The 22,235-nt window shown below is 60.3% G+C and overlaps 1 protein-coding gene across 12 annotated transcripts in view; it reads right to left on the reverse strand.

Annotated features, from left to right (window-relative positions):
• ATP11A (ATPase phospholipid transporting 11A) overlaps positions 1-22,235 on the reverse strand; it is a 105,345-nt gene that overhangs the window by 9,100 nt on the left and 74,010 nt on the right. For 10 of the 12 annotated variants that reach the window (XM_045081281.1, XM_013053044.2, XM_013053042.2 and 7 more), the window contains 11 exons: positions 14,548-14,729; positions 12,233-12,484; positions 11,043-11,217; positions 9,798-9,900; positions 9,438-9,583; positions 8,943-9,002; positions 8,045-8,172; positions 6,364-6,499; positions 5,926-5,949; positions 1,434-1,499; positions 661-764 (listed from right to left, as the gene is read on the reverse strand). In XM_045081281.1, coding sequence (XP_044937216.1) covers positions 661-764; positions 1,434-1,499; positions 5,926-5,949; positions 6,364-6,499; positions 8,045-8,172; positions 8,943-9,002; positions 9,438-9,583; positions 9,798-9,900; positions 11,043-11,217; positions 12,233-12,484; positions 14,548-14,729 — 1,376 coding nt within the window. The remainder of the gene's footprint in view (positions 1-660; positions 765-1,433; positions 1,500-5,925; positions 5,950-6,363; positions 6,500-8,044; positions 8,173-8,942; positions 9,003-9,437; positions 9,584-9,797; positions 9,901-11,042; positions 11,218-12,232; positions 12,485-14,547; positions 14,730-22,235) is intronic. The other 2 variants (XM_004746005.3, XM_045081280.1) reach the window with 1 other exon arrangement.

Consider the following 22,235-nt stretch of genomic DNA (forward strand, 5'->3'; position numbering starts at 1 on the left):
GCCGGGAGCTCCGCACCTGCGGGTCCCAACGAACCTGCAGCGCTCGGCTCTGGCCACTAGGGGTCAGCGATGCTGGGGGGCGGGAGGGGGGCCCCTCTCCTGCGAGGGACCGGACCCTGCACCGGCCAGCCCGCCTAGGGCAAGGCACGCCCAGGCCACTGCACCGGGCACCCCCGTCCCAGCCGTGCTCAGGAAGCGCCCCGTCTCTGGCAGAGGCACGGGTACCCTGACCAGCAGGGACAGAGGCTGAGGCGACCCGGTGAGGAGGCGGGGCCGCCGCCCTGCCTGGGTGGGGGCTCGCAGGCAGCACACGGAGGGCGATGAGCACGGGGTTCTGAAGGACACATAAGAGCTCACGGGGCAGGCTAGTGCGAAAGGACGGCCCAGGCAGAAGGACCTGCAGGAGCCAAGGCGCGATGGGAAATCCCACAGCAGGCGCCACAGGCAGCTGCTTCTCGCCCTCGTCCGAGGCCACGGAACGAGCACCACGGTTTCACCGTCCCGTGTTCCACCTGGCAGCCACGATGAACCTCCCGCCCGGGCCGCGGTGTAAATGACTTCCCTTGAGGGGCCTCGTCTGACCTGCGATCTGGAGCAGGGCCCCCGCGGCCACCCCAGCTCAGCTGATCCCGGGCCACGTGGCGTGGCTCCCCCACGTACCAGATGATCCCTCCCCAGAGCAGGGAGAAGACGACGTAGAAGAGGAGGGACCCCCAGATGACGAAGTGGTTGATCCAAGTCCAGTAGTGCGTGTCCAGCGCCAGCTGAAAGACACACACCAGCCGTGAGGCAGGCCCTGGAGGGCCGGAAGGAGCCGCGGCCGCACAGACCCGCCGCTGGGAGAGAACGAGGAACACGCACCACCCCGACCCACAGCAGCCAGAGCGCCGGCGTAAACCTGCTGAGGAGGCACAGAATTGAAGGCCCCCAGAGGAGAAAGAGAAGGCGGTGCCCCGGCATCCTGGGGAGCCCATCCCAGATCGGACTGGCTGCCCCATCCTTGGTGTTCCTGGGGAGCGCGTCCCGGACCAGCCGGCTGCCCTGCCTGCTGCGTTCCCGCTGCGGAGAAGTGGGGGCGACCGTCTGCATGGCCCTGGACCCAGCACTGGGCTTGCCTCTCAACAGAGCTGAGTTTCCCATAACACGTTTATTTTACGGTAGATTTTGACTGTGTCTGTGTCTGTGTCTGTAGTCTTTGACTGTATCGGGATGAGGCTGCTTGTCATTTGAAGGAATTCTAATCTGACTCACTCCCTCCTTTATCTAAGTTCCCTTACTGGGTCGCCCGGGACCTGGCGTGCTGCGCCTCCCCTTGACTTCACAAATGACTGAACGTGACCCCAGAGGGTGGCCCAGGACACAGGGGGCTCCAGCCCAGGCACAGTTACAAGGAACGGGGCTGCTGTATCAGGAAGGGAGCCGCAAGCACTCACCTTTAGTGTGACTGTAAAGACCATCACGGTGAACACCAGCGTCCCAAAGGTCCAGTTTCCAAAGATCTGTGGGGGGAACCGTCCACAGAGTCAGCACTCTCCACACTCGGAAATGTTAGAGAATGCAGCTCACTGCTCTGGTGGGCCAGTGCTCCAGGCCCCGAAGACACAGGGACAGGGAGTAGCCGGCTATCGACACCCGGGGCACCCCAGACCCCCGGGGACCCTGCACTACCCTCGGGGGACAGGCCAGCGGTCCAGGGATGGGTTCAGAGCGGCTCCTGCACCGACCCCTCGATGTTGGCCCCCTTGATCCTCCCCAAACACCAGTCCTAACGTGGCAGGTGGACAGGAGAACATCCCCGGGAGCCAGAACGCCAGTGAGCACGGTGCCGGCCGATCTCTTCCACGTCGTGTGTCATGGGGAGGAGACACGACGCAGCTCCCGCGCCTCCCTCCCGCCGAGAACAGACTCGGGAGCACTGGCTGCCTCCTCCGAGCTCAGCTCAGACCCCTGCCCTCTCTGGAAGGAAGCCACCGGCAGCAGCACGTTGCTTGCGAGCAGCTAGAGGGGACGACCGTGTCCCAGGCAGGGACCCCGAAGAGGGCTCTCCCCTGGATGTGCCCAGGGCAAGGGGACTGGAGGCGGACAAGACAGCTGCACAGAGGCCCCGGCAGCCAGTGCGACGGCCAGACCCACAGACGCGCCACAGCCCCAAGGAAGGCAGCCCCCCCCGCCGCCCCGCACGGTGCCGCGAAGCCGCACGAGGTGGAAACACAGGATCGAATCACGAAAACAAGACATTTCTCAACTACAGACACAGACACAGAAAACAAAATACCGACTTTCTCTCAGGAAATCAGTCTGCTGGGGATTTTATTCTCCTGGAGATTTCTCCAGAATCCCCTAAGCACCGACCCCCTTCTGGTTCCTGTGAACCGTGCCTCTCAGAAAGTGGTCCTCGTACTTTTCCAAAGCAAACGGCTCTACTCCACTAAGCGCGAAGCGGCTGGAGCGCAAATGGCTTCCTGTGAGCTCGTTTTCCACAGAGCAGACGCAGGTGGACACGGAGGCAAGCAGGATTCTAGAACTTGTGTGAGGACAGAGGGCCCCACAGCCCTCACCAGCAACTGGGCCTCATCCCTGTCCGAAGGGGGGGATCGGAAGGGGGCTTCCCTCGCTCAGACACACACGTGGGGTGACTCTGCCTCCAGGGGACCCCTGCCAAGGCCCAGGACGGTTCTGGCTGCCACGCTAGGGAGGGGTCTGCTGCCTGCACAGGGCGGCCCCAGAGACCCGAACTCCCCAGCCCCAGAGGCCACCGTGCCCAGCCAAGAAATTCTGACCAGAAAGTGCGATCTCATCAGTGTTTTACTTTGGGGGCAGGACAAACTTCAGAGTCCGAACCCGGGAGCAGTGTGGCCGCAGCCCACGGAGATGCCCGGCCAGCAGGGTGTCGGAAACCGTGCCGCCACCTGGTCTTCCCTGGCGGCCGACGCTCGCAGACGAAGGACAGGGTGAGCCTACAGCCAGGCTGGCGCGGCCCTGAATCTGTGGGGCCGTCAGCGGGACCTGAGGAAGGCTGGCCCCTCCGCTTCCCGACACCGTGGCGGCCGTGGTCACCACCCCCGCTTGGTAGGGCACCCGGCAGGGTTTTGGAAGGGTCAGGTAACAGCAGGGTGCAGGAGCGTGCGCGCGGTGGACGGGCAGCGTCTCACCAACAGCATCACGAACCGGCCGGGTTGCAGAGTGGAAAGGGCGCAGACCCGGGGTGACCAAGCAGGGCTGCCAGTGTCTCACGCAGGAACGCACGGGTCTCAGCTGTCATTTCTACAGGCGCGGTGACAACACACGACCGTGTCTGCTCCAGAAATGTGAGTTTCGGTTTCAAGCTCCAGCAGCGAGGACGCATCTGCTCTGCTGTCACCTGTGCCCTCAGCCGGTGGTTTCCAACTCCCTGGGACAGTGGTCAGGGGACAGCTCTGGGAACACCCACCGAAGTCCTCATTCGTGGTGGGGGAGCCCTCAGGCTTTTGTCATTGAAGTTGTTTGTCACTATTTTTATGGGTTTTGGGTGGGGGGAGATTAAAGTGTGCCCAGAGGGTTTGTTTTCGGAATGACATCGGTCCCTGACCGCCGGTCCCCGATCTAACAGAGCACCCCCTCGGCACAGACCACCAGGAACACCTAGCCTCATGCACGTCTGCAGAGCCTGTGAGCCTCCAGCTCTACCTCGCTCGCCCTCTGGCTCCCCTGCCCTCACGGGAGCATCTTGCAGGAAAGCATTCTGCTCCTAAAATCCCTCAAATCCAGACCAGCCTCATTTCCCGATGCAAGAATACTCCACAGCCAGCACCAGCGTTTTCTCAAATCACGGCCCTAAGAACCCGCCGTTTGTCCTCGATGTTGTCTGGCCTCTGTTACCACGATGGCAGCGGAGCCCCAGTGCCCAACACGAGCACGTCCCTTCCTGCCTCTGCAAGCTTGGGTGTGCGTCGGAGGGAGGAACAGCTTTGGCTCCTGGCGTCTATGCAGAAAATGCTCCTTAAGTTAATTTCTTTTCAGGAAGTGACCGTGACTGTCCCCCACACCACAGGTGACCTATGCACGTTCCTACAGAACGAGGCAGCTCTCCAGGAAAGGGTCCTCCCCTACTGAGCATCAGCGGGAGGACTTCCGGACCGCACCACCACAAGCTGCCCCCGAGCGGGAAGGGTGGGTGCCCGGGGCAGGAGGGACAGTACATTCCGCCAACTCCTGCTGCCCACCCCTGGGACCCCAAGGGCATCATGGGTCTCCGGAGACTGGCCCTCGAAGCACCTGGGTTTGGGGGTTCGTCCGAATCACTGCAGGATGACACTACAATGCCGTCTTAGTCTTGTGGGCGATCGAACCGTCTTACCGACGAAGCAAACAAGAAAGGCTCCATCTGGAGACACGGAGGCCCCGGGGCGAGGGGTGGCTAGGGCTCCAACACCGGACATTTAGCCCTGCTCTGCGCGCAGTGGTCTTGAGCAACCCAGCCTTGTGCGGCTCCTGCCCTCCCAGGGATACGGGAGGGAAATGAGCCTCACTTGGGACCCGGGCGCCGTGGCTGCCATCCATCTCGTTCTGACAAGCCCGGCCCTGCAGCTCCCCTCCTTATGGAGCACCACAGGCCTGCAGGAGACTTCGCCTCTCAGAGGCCGTGGACAAAACCCCAGCTCAGCGCCCCTGCTTGGCACCGACCACCCCGGGCCTGGTTCCTGACATCACCAGGCTTCCGAGCAGCTTCTCACACGACAAGACGTGGGTCACGTCCGGACAGGCAGGCGAGCAGGGCTGAGGCCCGGGAGCCGACAGCCAGCACGGGGCAGCTTCGGGGCTGCTCTCCGGTGCCGTGGACGAGGTCCGGCTGGGGGCACATCACGGCTCCAGGGCCTGGAGCACAAGGAGGAGACACTGCCTGGGCCTCACCAGAGACCATGTGCCACACACGCCAGCCGGCACAGCCACGTCCAGGGTACACGGGCCACACATGTCTTTGCACGCGTCCACTCGCTGCTGAAACCGGGCAGGACCGGGCGTCTCACCAGAAACTATGGAGTCTGGGGCAATGAAGGAGCAGCACGGAGAATAACAGCACCGGAGCCGCACGGAACCGCGACCCGCGCATGGTCACGTCATCCGAACTCCAGCTGCAAGCGACGGGCAAGCCACACCGCGCCAGGAGGTCTCTCGCAGAGCTAACAGGCCACCTCAGTCCTGACGTCCCGGCTCCGGGGACCTGGAGTCCTCGTGCTTTCTCAGACACAGACAACAGCCCCCCTCAGGGCCTGGCCGCAGGAAGGCATGCGGAGACCCTGCAGGAGGACAGTTTGGGGCTGGCTGCCCTGGAAACTGTCCAAGCAAATGTAGACAGAGGACATTCCCAGGAACGCCAGGCTTTAGAGAAGTGAAATGAGGTCTTTAAAGCATTTCCGACACCAGTTTAGCGAACGCTGACTTCCACGGCAACAAAGGAGAACAGCCCGTTCGTAATGCAGGGAAAGAACAGGTCACCACGTGCCAGGAACAGCGGGTCGCCTGGCGGGGAGGGACTCACGTCCCGCAGCCGCCAAACCTGGGCAGCGCTCCAGAGGGGACAGCCCTGGAGCACACCTGCGCATCCCCCGGAGAGTGCCGGAGGCCTGGGTCGGCTGCGCTCAGCGTGGTGTCCCCATCAAGCCTCCCGAGCCTGCTGCCGCCACGAACGGAAGCTCAGACGGATGCGTCATAGACCACCACTGCCTGGCGGGCGGGCCCCACACAGAACTCCAGAAACAGCACGACAAACAACCGAATGCAGACACACCCGTCTAAGGCAGCACCGGCCCCGCGTGGGAGCCGGCGGCCACTAGTAGGCTTCTACCGACAGAGCACACAGAAGAGGGCACAGGTGAAAATATTTCGAGAAATATTTTATTTTTAAGGCACTCCAAAACACAGAGGACAAACCCACAGTTTTCTTACCATGTGTGTGTTGGTGGTCACTATCTGAGAGTGGGGAGGGACGCCCGTGGCAAAAAGACAAAAGCGAGATAGGAATAAAACATCCCCCGAGGTTACGCGAACAAGCAGGCAGTCGCCTGCCCACCAGCAGACTCTAGACCTACTCACCGCGAGCGGCAGGTACTTAATGCGTGTGAACAAAAGCTACATGTTAAATACGAATTAATTCCCGCAGGAAATGAGCCACACCTGAGCCACGGAACGGAACAACAGAACCGTGGTGGCAGAGAGCCACGGGCCTGGGGCTCCCGGGGGCACGTCCAGCAGGTGCAGAGGCGCTGTGGCCTCGAGGCACTTTGCTGGACGGAGGCCCCGCACCAGGCCCCTCAGACCACCCCGGCCCGCGCCCGTACGGGACCCCCCCACGGCCCGGCCCGCATGGCGCGGTTCCACACTGACCTGTCCGTTGCTGGTCACTGTTGTGTTCTCAAACATGAAGTAAGCACCGAAGAAGAACACCAGAGCGTCAAACACGCCCAGGAGCGTCCAGTAGATGAACACGCGCCAGCGGAGGAGGGCGTTCTTGGCGATATCTCTGTGCGAGGGGACAGGGAGACTGCGGGTCAGCGACAGCAGACTCTCGCCTGGTCGGCTGCTCCACACTCTGTAAGGCCATCGGGCCGGGAAGGCCCCCTCAGTCACGGCGCTGTCCCCCAGCCGCAGAGCCCGCTGGCGCGGCCACACCACGAAAGTGGGTCGTAGAGAAACAGGCCCGGTCCACAGGGTGGGTGGTCTGTCCACCGCAGGTCACCCTGCCCGGCTGGCCTAGCCCGTCCCTGCCGGACCCCTCCACAGCTGCACTGGGGCTGGGCACATGCTCTGACCCCACAGAGCCTTCCGGGCGGATCCCGCTGGGTTCCTCCTCACACCCCCAAATGTGTCCCCATGTCACCTTCTGCCTGCCCCTGGCCGCCTGCTGAACGCCCTGTCCTTCCCCAGCACCTCGCCCGGCTCCACAGAGTCCCGGGGACAGCTGGAGCACCAGACTCCCGCACTAGTAGCAGAGTCAGAGCCCAGCCGTCAGAGACCATGCCCAGCGATGGCACAGGACCCCCCACCCAGGACGACGTCCCCGCAGGATCAAATGCAAATGGCACTCACTTCTTTCCCTCCAGATGGACGCTCACATGACAGACTCAACCTCTGCTCTTGCGCGGACCCAGGACGCAAGGTCCCCACGCGCTCCCGCGAGATACGGGCTGCGGGCCGTAGGCTCATGGCACATCTCCCGGCACAACTCCTCCACCCGTGAGTGCACGGGAGGCTGCTGCACGGGTCCCTCTGGAGGTGGGCCTAGCCCAGCACCTACCGCCTCCTCGCACGCCTACCCCCACACTGAACGGACACACAGGGAGCTCCACACCTGCCGGCTCGTCGCCTGTGGGCGTCACTGGGGCTCGGGGGCTTCCAGGTCCCGTGTCACGGAGGACACCCCGATGGGGGCCGTGGGGCTGGCAGGTGCTCTGCGCTGTGCAGACCTGGGACCCACCGTGTGTGCGTGCGCATGCATGTGCACAGAGACGGAAACCAGTAAACCAGGGCACCCAGGGATGCTGGAGAAAGACTCAAAGAACCTGCGTGGCCTTCAAACCGTTCTGATGTGAGAAGTTAAATTTAAGAAGCCACAAAACCAGTAAGAGCCTGAATCTGCCAGCCGGCTTGGAGGCAGTCCCGAAATGGCAGAAGAACACCTCTTCCTGATTATCAAAGATACTTCCCAGCCAAGGACCGCACTCTGAGATCAGGTCTCTCAACTTTCCCTTTTATCTCACCAAATGGAGCGTACTTGGTTTTTAAAGGATCATTTAGGCTCCAAATCCACTGGGGTCACCAGGGGGCAGAAACACGGATCCTGGGTCTTTCTGGAACTGCTGAAAAGACCCTCTGGCTTAACAGGCACATTTCAAAGGCAGCACAAATCCTCTCCCTAGTCTGAGGTAGGCGGCTTCCCCCAAAACCCTCTCCGGTGGCTGGGAGCCCAACGGCCACGGAGGGCTCTGGTCTGGCAGGACCGGCGTGCAGGGCCGGGGGGCACCAGGAGCGCTAGCGAGCCCTGAGGCCAGCCCGGCGCGGCCAGTACCTGTAGAGGGAGGGCTCTCTGCGGAGCGTGTCGATGCTGACGTGCTGCTCCATCAGGCTGTACAGGAGAATCGGGAGGGACGTAAAGCTGATGTTGTACAGGGTCAGGTAGGCGGTGTCGTACAAAGTCTGCGGGAGAACAGCATCGGCCTGAGAACCGCGCTCCGCGGGTCACCACACGCTCTCACGCTACGGTGAAACGTACACGTCTCCTCCGATTCGCAAAGACCCGGACCCGGACCCGGACCCGGACCCAGCACCCCGACCCGCACAGCGTCCCTCCTGCAGCTACGGACACAGGGGCGTCTTCCAGTACGTCCCCCCGCCCACGGGTGGGTACAGCCATGGCCGACACGGGCGCCCCCGGGACCCGCCCCACTCGGCCGCTGCAGGCCGGCAGCACGAACAGTGGCTGAGAAGTCCGCCAGCGTGACCGTCCGGCTTCAGTACTCCCTGGCTCCGGCCCCTCGGGCAGAAGCGGGGATGTGACGGGAAGGGGCCACCGCACTCCCAGGCAGCTCGGCACCCCTGAGCGTGCAGGCATGCGGGACGGGGACTCAGATGCCATCGATCCCTCCTTCAGGGCGGAACCACCGCAGCCCTGGGGATGGGTGAGCGGGCCACCTCGCTGTGGCCACGCGGACAAGCCCACGGCAGCCGCTGCGCCTCGCGTCTGCTCCGGACCCTGCCGGCAGACGGCTGCACGGGGGTGCGAGGTGGAGACCGCGACACCCCGGATCGACTGCCCCTGCAGCCCGCTCGCCCGTATGGCCGACTCGCCCCTGCAGCCCGCTCGCCCGTATGGCCGACTCGCCCCTGCAGCCCGCTCCCCCCTTCGCCACCCACAAGGCCCGGGCAAAAAGGCCCAGGGGAGCATCTGACCCGAGAGCCGGGCGCACCTGCTGTGAGAACCCGCAGAAGAACTGGTACAAAAACTGAGGGAAGATGAAGCAGACGTTCTGGAAGGGAAGCCACACGCGGGTTAGTCCGACACACGCCGGGGACCACGCCCCCCGCGCCACGCCTGAGACACGCGGCGTCTGCAGCAAGTGACCCCGCAGCTCCTGTGCTCCCAGGAGGGCATGAAGCCTGCTCTCGTCTTGACGGCATGAGCCGCAGCAGCTCCATGAGGGGACAGCGTTCTGGGACACGGCAGGGCTGAGCGCAGCCAGGAAAGAGTCCGCGTGACAAGGACTCCTCGCCAGGACACACGGCAGAGCCTTCCCTCAACCACCCAACTGCCAGGTTCCTGCCAGTTCCGCACCGAAGCTGTGTGCGCAGAGGTGCGTCACCCCCTCTCAGGGCAACGCGACACCCCTCCCTGCTGGCCCGTCCCTTCCTGAGCCGTCCCCGTGGCACCAGTGTGCCAGGCGGCCGCGGCACGGACGCCCCACCTTGTAGAAGAAGTACTGCACGAGCTCGGATATCCTGATGTAGTAGAAATGCCCGTGAACGAGCAGCATCTTCTTTAGGTGCTTGAATTTCGGGACCGCATAGTCGCTGTTCCGGGCGGCCTGGCGACCCTCCTTCCCGATGACACCTGCGGGAGGGGTCCGGGCTCAGCACCGCACGAGGGGCAGCGGCAGGCGGCGAGACGGGCACCAGCAAACATGGGTGAGGCGAGGGGAACGCCTGGGCCGGTCGCACCCCACGCCCCTCGTCCCGCCGCCCCTGCGCCCGCGCCCCTCGTCCCGCCTCATCCCGCTGCCGGTCTCCCCTCCCTGGCCGCGGGCTCCCAGACGCGGGCCGCTCACCGATGCCCACGTGCGCCTCCAGGATCATGCTGACGTCATTGGCGCCGTCGCCGATGGCTAAAGTAATGGGGTGCTCTTTGGAGAGTTTGATTAATTTAACAATCTGGAAAATAAGCAAACGGAGAATTTATGTCTTCTGTTTCCTGTTGGCCCAGATCGCTACCTAGGCAGAACACAGACGTCAAGTCGGCCGAGGAGGTCAGGACAGGGAGTGGCTCGGCGTGAACCTGCCGTCTGTGTGCAGGCTCGGCGCGAACCTGCCGTCTGTGCGCAGGCCCGGCCGCGCTGCCGACATGCGGGCAGAGAAGGTGGCTCGCGCGCGGTGGGCTGCTGGGCGACGGCTGTCCCTTGCTGCTGAGGCAGACTCAGCAGACGGGGTCCACGCATGCACCGATGACACGTGGACAGCACGCTCAGCCGGGAGACACGGCCCTGCAGGCCATCTGCTATGGGCATCTCTTTCTAAATAAGCTGCTTCTCGTGTTATTTTAACGCTCAGAGTTGTCACGCGTGCAAATCCGATCTGGAAATGGGACACAGGGAGTAATTTCAAGCGGGTGGTCCATTTCTCTGCAAGCTTTCTTTCCCTCTATGCATCTAAGGGCCGCGGCTCAGCAGGAGCAGAGTCAGAAACACGAACGTGTGCAAACACTTCCGAACGTCAGAAACTCAAAAAAAGACTACGTAACACATGAAAATCCAGCACAGCATCCTAGGCTTGCCCCTCTGGACAGGATGACACAGGCTTCCAGGGAGCCCGCAGAGGAGACGGGGCGGGGGGCGGGGCGGGGGGCAGGGCGGGACCGCAGCCACGCTCCTCCGGGGCGGCTCGGAGTCTGGAGGCCGTAGGCGGATGCCAGCTTCCAAACTCCCTGGGAGGAAGCTACCCCCTCCGCGTCTCTGCGCTCCCGCGCGCTAAGGGACAGCGCTCCCCCAGGCACCGCTCCGCAGTGGTTCGTGCCACACCTGTCGCTGTGCTGGTGGCGGGCGTGTCGGAGCGCACCTGCACCCCGTCGCTCCCACGGAGCCTCAGAAACGGGGCTCCCCTGTACGAGAGGCCGTGCGGGGCCAGGGTCCCCGGCCTCCACCTCCCCGGCCTCCAGCGGGTGGCTTCCCACCCGACTCCGCCCGACAGCAGAGGACGACCCAGGCTGGACATTTCTGCCCTTTGTGCCTCTAGTTAAAGAGGGTGGTGCCTCGCCGGGCTTATCCCAACCGCGAGGGGCTGGGGGCTCCGGGGCCGACCTGGGCCTTCTGCAGGGGCGCCATCCGGCAGCACAGCACGGCGCTGCAGTTGCGGCAGATCTCCAGGAAGAGCTCCCGGTAGTTGCCGCCGCTGCCGTCCTCGCGGGGCTTCATGACCAGGGACAGCGCGGCTCCGTCGATGATCAGCCCGAAGTCCTGCAGGTCGGCCGAGAGCCTGTTCGGGCACACAAAGAGACACGTCACTCGGGAGCCAAGGGCACGCCTCGGAGGCCTGTCCCGTCATCAACCGACGACCGCAGACTGTTCTACCGGCACAGCCTCTAGAGCACCCCGGGCCCCGCGGTCCAGCGCAGCCGAAATGAAACACTCCTGCTGCCGGCGCAGGGCAGACTCCGAGCTCTGGCTGCGGTTCCGCGCGCACCTTCCGCGACGTCCACGCCGTCGGCCCAGAGCGCGCGTCCCGGGCCGGCGGAGCTCAGGCTCTCCTCCCGCAGCCTCACCGCGCCCTCCCCGCCGGCCTCCCCGGGCGTCCGGCCTGGAGTGCGCATGTCTCTCTGCTGCGTTTCAAAGCTACGGGCACATCCCCGACCCCCAGAACAGCCCTGCAGGTCAGGAGAAGGGACGAATAACTTAACCCTCGCGTCCGATGACAGGGCTGCTGTCCCGTCACCATGTCCTGCAAATCTAACACGTTCCCACAATTCTTAGTCTCGGACCTGGGAGCAGCAAGGGCCGCGCTGATCAAATGTGCGTGAACCGCGGACCGTTGTTGGAAGAAACAACTCCAGAGCACGTCCTGCTCGGTCTTGCGTTAGAACAGCTCTCTCTGCCCGACAGCTGCCCCGCGGAATCCACGATACAGCCCCGGCCTCAAAGCGGATGGGAACGACCCCCTCCCAGTACTTCCTAAGTCAGTCAAGTGTGCGTCCTTGTGTGGCATTTAAAAGTGAACACACTCAGACACACAAGTGCACACTCAAAGAAACACTCAGACACACGCACACAGACACACACACTCTCGCAGAGACACAGACACACTCAGATGCACATACACACACACTCAGACACTCACAGACACGCTTACAGACACACACACCTAAGTCTTCTGCAAAAACACCTCACAGTGGTCACGAAGACTAGCTCTGGCCACTCCTACTGCTCGCCAGGACGACCCCCGGGGACGGACCCCCACAGCTGCACCCCCTGCAGCGGGCACGGGCCCCGCCTACCCCGAGAAGTTGTCCCTGGTGAGGCTCCCGCTGTGGCGCAGCACGGTCTTGCTCAGCTCGAACAGCACGTCGTGTAGGCTCTGCTCCTCCAGCCGCTTGGTGGTGAGCTCCAGCAGCTGCGTGCCCCTCCGGAACAGCCTGCAGGCGTAGCAGGTGGCGGCCGCCGTCTCCATCTTGTCCCCGGTGAGGACCCACACTTTGATCCCAGCTTTCTGCAAGGCTTCGATGGTGTCAGCAGCCTTCTCCTGGAGCCTGAGCGAAGCAGGAGCGAGACCACGGCCTGAGCGGGCCCCTCCGACTCCGGGAACCTAGGCCACTAGCTCCGTCCCCACAAGTTAGAAAGCATCATGCCGTCAGCTCACGATGTGACCGCGGGACCCCCAGAGCTACCTGCACGCTCACGTGTCAACTCTACAGGAAAGCGCCTCCTAGTTCCAAGCAGAGGCAGGTGTGCGACACTGAGAAGTGACACGTCCCTCTCGCACAACCGACGCTCGGTGAGCACGCGGCTCCCCGTCCACGGGGCTTCCCCAGTCGCGGAGGATTTTGGGCAACGATGACAAGGACTGTCACCGGCATCACCGGGGAAGACGGGGCCGGGAGAAGAGGTAGTCAGAGTACTCGCTGCCTCTTCCCTTTGGCCTGAGCTGGTGTAACTCCGCCTCTTAGCAGGGGCCCCCAAATACGGTAAAACACCGAGACAGCCGGCAGGTTCCACGACGGGCTCCCACGCACCACATGCTGGCCACGTGTCAGAGGCTGTGGGAAGCCCTGCCCACGAAGCACCCCCTCCACCAGAGCTCACGGGTGGGCCCCCATCAGCAACCCTGTGCTGGGCTGGAAAACTCTGGGCTCACAGAGCGACTCATGCGAGGGTGAGCGGCTCACACACTGGTCAGGCTGTCGTGCTGTGCGTGGGCATCTGCCTCATTTGGGACCTGTCGTTCTTTCCAGCTTTTAGCGTCTGCGCTTTTGACAGGCATGTGAAGTGATGCACCTGTCCCTGCCCAGCACCAGTGGGTTCGGACCCCACTGTGCTGACCCGACGAGACTCGGTAAAGCCTGGAGCTCACAGGACCTCTGCATTCCGGAGGCACGGGAACATCTCATACTTTCATCAGTTTCTTTGGAAAATGGACACTGGGGACCAGAAACGTCCGTCTGCAGAGGTGTTTGTCAGTTTTAGGGAAAGGATTTGCGACTGAATGTCATCACCTCAAGGCCACTGGCCCTCACCTGCCCCTGGGAACCTACTCTGTTTTCGAGGTCCCAACTCCCCACGGAGTAGATCGTCTCCCTCAACCCTCCTGAGGGTGTGCAGGCATGACTCGCCCATCCAGACTCTCCGCTCCCGGCACGTCCCTCGAGGACGGTCCCAGTGTCCCCCAGGCAAACGCACCCCATGCACGCCCCTCTCCCCCAGCACAGCAGGCCCCCGGTGCTGTCACATTCTAAAACCTGTCCCAGGCACAAGCCACATGTCCTTCCTGGGTCAGTGCCTGGACCCCATCCAGCTGAGCGACAGGAGGGACTTAAGCCGTCAAGTTGAAGTCAAGTGGCCCCCACTGGAGACTGGGAGGCTGTGGGGTGCTCGTTAAAGACACCGGAAAACTAGGCTTCTAGGGGGGACTGAAATGTCAGGCCCATTTACACCTTAAAGACTTTGAACCTTCACAGGAAATAAACTTGCAGTAAACAGCCTCAAGTTTCCACTTCATTCCGTTAAACTGGGGCATTTTTTTCTTTTCATTTCTGTGCACGCTCTCATGTCACACGGGGACACGCCCGCGTCTCTGTGCATGAGCCCCAGACTCACGTCCAGCCCCATCTTCGGAGCATGGGAAGGCCCTTGCCTGAAGGGACACATCTTGGTTATTAGTGGTGGTTTTTGCAATATTCTAATTCACAGTTTTACATTCCTTCAATGAGATGACAGATACACCGAGGACGCTCACATCTAAAATGTCACGCTTGAACCTGGAAAGGCAGGGGGAGAGCTCAGGGACAGAACCGCTGACGGAACTCTGCAGAATGATTTCAAGACGCCCGTCTCTCCGGACGACTGGTGGCACAGTATGAACGTGCCAACCACTCCGGTCCCTCCGGCAGAGCGCGACTGTCAGGGCCTCACTCACGGAAGGTAAGACACCGTCCAGGCACGACCTCCCGGTGACGCCCCCCGAGGCCCCTGTTGTCCTGCTGCAGAAGCACGTCCCTACAAGGACAGGAGGGGCCCATCCCCCGGGCACCCCACAGGCCCCGCGGCCTCCGAGGGCCACCGCTTGTCTGAGGACAGGGCGTGGCGTGTACTTCACCTGTCCTCCACAGCCGTGGCCCCGAGCAGGATGAGGTCCTTCTCTATTTGCTCATAGGCCTCTGCTAATTTCTTCTCCCGGTCCTGGAGAGCCACCTTGGCGGCCTGCAACAGGGTGCAAATGCCCTCGTAGTCTTCCGGAGTGAGCCTTTTGTAGGCCACACACAAGGTCCGAAGTCCCTCCTGCAGGAAACAGCACAGTGCTCACCGTGAAGTCAAGTGTCCCTCTGCCGGAATGTTGCCTCTCCAGGGCTTCCCCAATATCCTCTCTAATCAGAAGGGCTCACTACAGAACTGTGAGCCAGCGAGCCCTCAAAGGTGGTGGTCACTGTATCTGAAATAACTGAGTTATTTACACCCACATTAAAGACCGACAACCTCACAGATGACAGAATTTCACACGGGTAAGCACGAGACTGACACGAGTCAGGGCCAGGAAAACAACACTTGGTTCTCTTATTCTTACCGATGAAACATGAAGCTCTTTCTTTTAGAGTAGTAATTCTAGATCTTATTGTCAACATTAAGGGATATTTCTAAAGCAACGTTCTTTACGCGGGAGTCTCTGATCCAGTGGGCTCTCCCTTAGCAACCACTGAAGGGACACTGCTCGGTCACGTGTCCAGCCTACCGGGTCCACAAGGCAGAGAAGTAAGAATCCGAGAACAGTGATTTACTATGACCAGAACTCCAGTGGCTGCGCGGGCCACCAGCCCACGAGACACGTTTGGGGCCCAAGGGCCACACACAGAGCGTTTTTATTTTTTTAAATTTCTTTTCAGCGTAACAGTATTCATTGTTTTTGCACCACACCCAGTGCTCCCTCTCTAATACCCACCACCTGGTACCCCAACCTCCCACCCCCCCGCCCCTTCAAACCCCTCAGGTTGTTTTTCAGAGTCCATAGTCTCTCATGGTTCACCTCCCCCTCCAATTTCCCCCAACCCCCTTCTCTCCATCTCCCCAAGTCCTCCATGCTATTTGTTATGCTCCACAAATAAGTGAAACCATATGATAATTGACTCTCTCTGCTTGACTTATTTCACTCAGCATAATCTCTTCCAGTCCCGTCCATGTTGCTACAAAAGTTGGGTATTCATCCTTTCTGATGGAGGCATCATACTCCATAGTGTATATGGACCACATCTTCCTCATCCATTCGTCCGTTGAAGGGCATCTTGGTTCTTTCCACAGTTTGGCGACCATGGCCATTGCTGCTATAAATATTGGGGTACATATGGCCCTTCTCTATCTTTGGGGTATTGAAAAACAAAAATAAAACTGGGGGCATCACGCTACCTGATTTCAAGCTTTACTACAAAGCTGTGATCACCAAGTCAGCATGGTACTGGCATAAAAACAGACACATAGACCAGTGGAACAGAGTAGAGAGCCCAGATATGGACCCTCAAAACTCCATGGTCAAATAATCTTCGACAAAACAGGAAAAAATATACAGTGGGAAAAAGACAATCTCTTCAATAAATGGTGCTGGGAAAACTGGGCAGCTATATGTAGAAGAATGAAACTCGACCAATCTCTTACACCGTACACAAAGATAAACTCAAAATGGATAAAAGACCTCAACGTGAGACAGGAATCCGTCAGAATCCTAGAGGAGAACATGGGCAGTAATCTCCTCAATATCAGCCACAGCAACTTCTTTCTAGACATGTCTCCAAAGGCAAAGGAAACAAAAGCGAAGATGAACTTTTGGGACTTCATCAAGATCAAAAGCTTCTGCTCAGCAAAGGAAACAGTCAAGGAAACAAAGAGGCAACCCATGGAATGGGAGAAGATATTTGCAAATGACAGTACAGACAAAGGGTTGATATCCAGGATTTATAAAGAACTCCTCAAACTCAACACACACAAAACAGACAATCATATCAAAAAATGGGCAGAAGATATGGACAGACACTTCTCCAATCAAGACATACAAATGGCTCTCAGACACATGAAAAAATGTTCATCATCACTAGCCCTCAGGGAGATTCAAATTAAAACCACGGAGCACTTTGGGGCGCCTGGGTGGCTCAGTGGGTTAAGCCGCTGTCTTCAGCTCAGGTCACGATCTCAGGGTCCTGGGATCGAGTCCTGCATTGGGCTCTCTGCTCAGCAGGGAGCCTGCTTCCCTCTCTCTCTCTCTGCCTGCCTCTGCCTACTTGTGATTTCTGTCAAATAAATAAACAAAATCTTAAAAAAAAAAAAAAAACACGGAGCACTTTGATCCCATCAGCAAAAGCCTCCTTCCCATCAGGACGAAGCAAACCATCACAAGGGTCTGACAGACGCTCTAAGCACGACTTCCCTTCTGTCACCCCCGTTGTTCCAGCCCTGACTCCACGGGTCTCGGGGGAACAGCCCGAGTCCTCCTGTACGAGCCGTCCAAATTTCCTGTAAGTGCCAGAAAATCCTTCCCATTTCTCACGAGTCCTCGGGTCTCCAAATGCGGCCAAAGGACCCAGTTATAGTGCGGCCTGGTCCCTCCTGGTGTCCTTGAAGTTCTTCAAAGCGTTGGTGTGAATGGTAAGCAGAGCTTTCCGAAATAAAAAAAGTTTGTTTCTAGAGGTAGACATGGGATTTCCGCTCGTGGAGCTGGGGAGCAGAAACCTTTCCTGACTCCTTCTGCGAAGTACTAGCCAGACCCCGCACACTGTGTATAGAACTCGCTGGCATACAAACAAAGCCAGAAAGACACACTACAACAGGAGAAAGTTCAACAACGTCTTCCAAATACAGATAGAAAAGTCCTCAGCCAAGTACCAGCAAACGGAACCCAAGAGCGTACGTGAAGGGTTATGCGCCATGACCGATGGGTTTCTCCCAGGCAGGCGAGGCTGACTGACTCAGCAAGGGCGTGGGTCCATGAGCCACGTGACGGGGGCAGAAGGAAGCCAGCGCCCTGCAATCACCTCAGTTGATGCAGAAAAAGTATCTCACACCAATCTCACACCACATCTCAATCCAACACCGCTTCATGATTAAAAACAAACAAACACTCCTTAAACAGGAATCGAAGGGAATTTCCCCAATACCGCAGAGGCCTTAGTGAAAACCCCACGCCAGCATCATACTGGGAAACACTTTGCCCCCGAATCAGGAACAACACCAGGATGCTCACTTTGGCCACTTGTATTCAGCCCAGCCTCGGAATTCCTAACCAGAACAACTACGCAAGAAGAAAAGAAAGGCATCGAATTGTAGAGGAAGAGGTAATGTTACCATGTTCAGAGTTATGATGACAACCCGGAAGATGCCAGAGAAAAACACTGGGACTGACAAATTCGGAAATGGTTGAAATACACAGGGGCGCCTGGGTGGCTCAGTGGGTTAAGCCTCTGCCTTCGGCTCAGGTCATGATCCCAGGATCCTGGGATCGAGCCCCGCATCGAGCTTCCTGCTTGGCGGGGAGTCTGCTTCCCTCCTCTCTCTCTGCCTGCCTCTCTGCCTACTTGTGATCTCCATCTGTCAAATAAATAAATAAAATCTTTAAAAAAAAAAAAGAAATACAAAGTCTACACACAACAATCAATTGCATCAAGAAGGTAAAAGATTTGTAGGCTGGAAACTACAATGTGTTGCCAGGAGAAATTCAGGAGACTGCGGGAAGGGGAAGGTTCCCGAAGTGCATGGACTGGAGATTCTCATCCCAAGCACAGCACCCGAAGCCCTCCATAGGGTCACAGTGACCCCCCAGCAACAGCCTGAGGGCTACACATATCCTAACATATTGTGGCGTCTCAAAGTTCTGAGATCAGCCTACAGTTTCATAATAAAAGAACAACAAAGTTGAAGGCCGCACACTTCCGGATCGCCGAACTTCCTGAAAAGGGACAGCCGTCAGAACCGTGCCGCTGGCGACATGCCGGAGAACGATGGGGCAGAACTGAGCCTCCCGTGCACGGCCGGGGGTTCCTGACGTGGGCGCCAGGACCAACAGACAGGGCACGCATCTGTCCCACAACAGAGTTGGGAAGAGACGTGGCCACCTGCGGGAGAGTGAGGCTGGACCCTCCTCACGCACTTACAAAGCTAACTCGGAATGGGTCACAGGTGTCCACGTGAAGAAAAGCACGGGAACATCTTCAGGACCTCGCGGTTTGGCAACAGTTTTGTAAATGTGACAGTAAACGCGCAGGCAGCAGAGCACGGGAGATACACTGGACTGGGCTAAACCCTACAAGTGTCTGCATCAAAGGACACTATCAAGAGAGTGAGAACGCAGCCAAAAGAACAAAACAGTCACAAATCACATACACGTCCCACAAGGCGTTAGGATCCGGAATATATAAAGAACACCGACCAGCCAACAACAATAACAATAAACATCCCAGTTTAAAAACGGGCCAAGGGTCTGAAGGGGCCCTTGTGTGAGGCCCTCCCAATGGTCAGCAGCACGAGAATGCACGCTTGGCCCCGTGGCTGTGACGGAAATGCCATCAGCACCACAGTGAGACACCACTGTGTACCCAGCACAGAACTGTAACAACAGCAGACACTGGCGCGTGTCCACGAGGACGCAGAGAACCTGAAGCTCTCGTGTGCATCTGGCGGGGACGGGTGACAGTGCAGCATCTGTGGGAAGCAGTCTGGCGTCAAGACTTGAACTCACGGGAGTCCCCACGTGACCCAGCAATTCCATCCCTGAGCATGTGAATGGAGTCCCGCAGGCTGGGCCCCAAACAGACCCCGGGACCAGCATCCCCACAACCACCTCTCCAGCTGCCGGACGCGCGTCAACACACGGATGGACAAACTGTCGCCCGTCTAGTGGACCCACGGGGCAGAATGTTATTCCACCATAAAAGGCACGAGGCTCGGGACAGCAATGCCTGGAGGGGCCTGGAGAAGGCGACGCTGAGCGAGGGAAGGCAGCCTCGAGGGCACAGACACTGGACGAGCCCACGTGCACGGAAGACCCAGCAGAGGTAAGTGCACGGGGACGGAGGGCAGGGCAGAGGTCAGCAGGGCTGGTGGCGTGCGAGGGGAGACCTTGCTCCGTGGGCTCGGTTTCCGTTGGGGGTGACACTGCCATCGACACGGGTGAATCTGTGCTGAGCGCAGCTGCCCGGCCGAGTCTAGTTCCACGTACTGAGCACGACGAGAAATGGGTCACAGACTGAAACGTAAACCACACCAACGCGAACCTCGCGGAAGAAAACAGGAGACGCACTCGGCACTTAGCGGTGACCACAGCTCAGGCGGGACACACCAGATGCACGTCCCCGAGTCAGAAACCTACAGCCAGAGGCTCGGCAAAAGGCCCCGCAGAGAGGAAGCGGCTGCTGACGAGGAAGAAACACGCGGAGGAGTTAACGTCTTCGACTTTTAAAGAACCCTTAAAATCCTACCCAAACAACACAAAAACATCGCGCTGGACCATCCCGAGAGAAGAAAGCAGACACAGCAGGACGTTTTGCCGTGGACGAGGAGGGCACGCGAGCTCGCGGAGCTGCGGCCTGGGTGGGCGCGGTGGTCACGTGCGTGTGTGGCGCCGGCTGCAGACCGGAGACGCGGCGCCCGACGGGGCGGACGCCAGAAAACAGGTGGGAGTTTCTTAAAACACTAGATGCTGACACCACGCTCCAGGCCGCGCACCCCGGAGACACGAGAATTTATGTATGCACGACCCAGACGGGTTACAGGTGGGTTTCTTTCTGGTGGCTTCACGCCGGGAACCGCCCGAACGTCTCCCAACGAGGGGGGGGGGGGCGGGTCCTCACCAGGGACGCGGCCCGGCCTGGGAGAAGCCACCGCTGGCCGCTCTGTGCCGTCACATCTCCATCGCTGTCCTGAATGCCGGGCGCCCGCAGGCGGCACACAGGCCGGGGGGGGGTAGGGCCGGGGGGCAGGGGGCAGGGCCAGCAAGGGGACTGCGGCAGCCTCCGTGAGCGTCTGCAGAGGACCATTGGGCACGTGAGGGGCTCCCCAGGCCGGGGACAAACCACCAGGAAGGAGCGGGACGGTGCCGTCCCAGGAGCCAGGTGGGAGACCCCACAGTCCCCAGAGGCTTTGTCTCTGGACAGGGAGGAACTCGGTCCACCCCAGCGATGCCTGGACCCACGCCACAGGTCAGAGAGCCGCTGTCTGAACAGAACTGTGCCGGGAACCGAGCCGTGGCTGACACGAACCCGGGGCAGCCCACAGGCGGGCATCCTCGGGCCAGTCCGCCAAAGGCCAGCAGGACGCAAGGGGGCAGAGAGCTCACCCACGGCGAGGACACGACCCCAGCTGAGGCGGACGCAGACCCAGCACCGAGGGCAGAGCTGGCGGAGACACCGTCCAACGGCCGCCACGTGCTTCACGGGTCCCAAACTTAAATCCAGCCGTGCAGTGAGAGAAAGAGCGTCTGAGATGAGACGGACCCGGCCACAGCCTGGGGCCGAAGAGACACAGCTCGCTAGAGGACAGGCATGAAGACAGGGTGACAGAAAGTACCCACAACAAAACCGAGGACATTTTCCAAGAAAAGACCCAGGGGCCCACAAGGACCACGTACGCCACCCACAGGGCACTGCAGTTCTGGGAAAGGTGGGGACGGTGGGGACGTCATAAGGTGGGTATGTCGTAAGACACACCGGCAGAAAACTCCCCAGCTTGATTAAAAAAACCACAGACCCACAGACCCAAGAGGCCTGAGCAGCCTGAGCAGGTGTGACCCCGAAAGCGGCCGCCAAAGCGACACAGAGAACGAAGACAGCAGGCGCCTCGAGGGAAAGGAGATGTGACTCCATCCCAGCACACACACGGCTGTTTCTGCACGGCTGCCCGCCACACACGCCCCGGGGGGCAAGAGGGGTCCCAGCAGGGGCCGCCGAGCAGCCACGGATGGTGGTGAGTGCACTGGAGCCGGAGGGGAGACCGGGGGAGCCCACGTGCCCCGATGCGCCCAGGCACGGGCGCCCTCGCTCCGCCGCAGAGCGCCATCCGTCCCCGGAGCTCTCCGAAGGAGGCCACGAAGGAGCCTGCAGGGGAGAGTTTAAAGCTGGTTACGGGATAAGGGCCTCGCGGACGGAGAAACCACACCGCCGGCCGCCTGTGTGCGGTGAGGAAATGCCATCTCTGAGGCTGGTGTGAACGCCCCGGTCCCCCGGAGAATCTCTGAGGCTGGTGTGGACGCCCCGGTCCCCCGGAGAATCTCTGAGGCTGGTGTGGACGCCCCGGTCCCCCGGAGAATCTCTGAGGCTGGTGTGGATGCCCTGGTCCCCCAGAGAAGGGCGTGGACAGAGACCCCAGAGCGGCGGGAGCAACCTCTCAGCGTCCTGGGCTGAGGTCCTGGGGTCCGGGCAGCGACTGGGTGTGGCGAGCGTCCACGCGGAGGGTAGACGGGCCCAGGCCTGGCAGGTGTGGTGACCTGCTCAGCCGGCATCCAACCGCGTGTCGTCGTTGTAGATCTGGTGCTGGACTGACTCGTAGATGGGCTGCCCCCTTGGGGACGACGGGGCAAGCGGGTACTGACACTCAGGGCCCTGAGACGGCGGTGAGCATGTGTGTCCAGGTGCTTCGCAGAAGCCCTCCGTCCTGTTGCGCAAACGGGACCCTGGCCTCTGGGCAGCAGGCTGACTGACTGTGACCCCCCACACCAGAGCTCAGTCACCTCCAAGCAGCATCTCCTTCCCGTCCCTGTGGGCTCAGGGCCTCAGCGCAGAGCCTCCCTGGGCCAGGAGGGGTCAGGGGCATGGGGAC

This window comes from Mustela putorius, unplaced genomic scaffold (assembly GCF_011764305.1).
Source record: "Mustela putorius furo isolate JIRA1106 unplaced genomic scaffold, ASM1176430v1.1 tig00000551_pilon_pilon_pilon, whole genome shotgun sequence".
Classification (NCBI taxonomy): domain Eukaryota; kingdom Metazoa; phylum Chordata; class Mammalia; order Carnivora; family Mustelidae; genus Mustela; species Mustela putorius.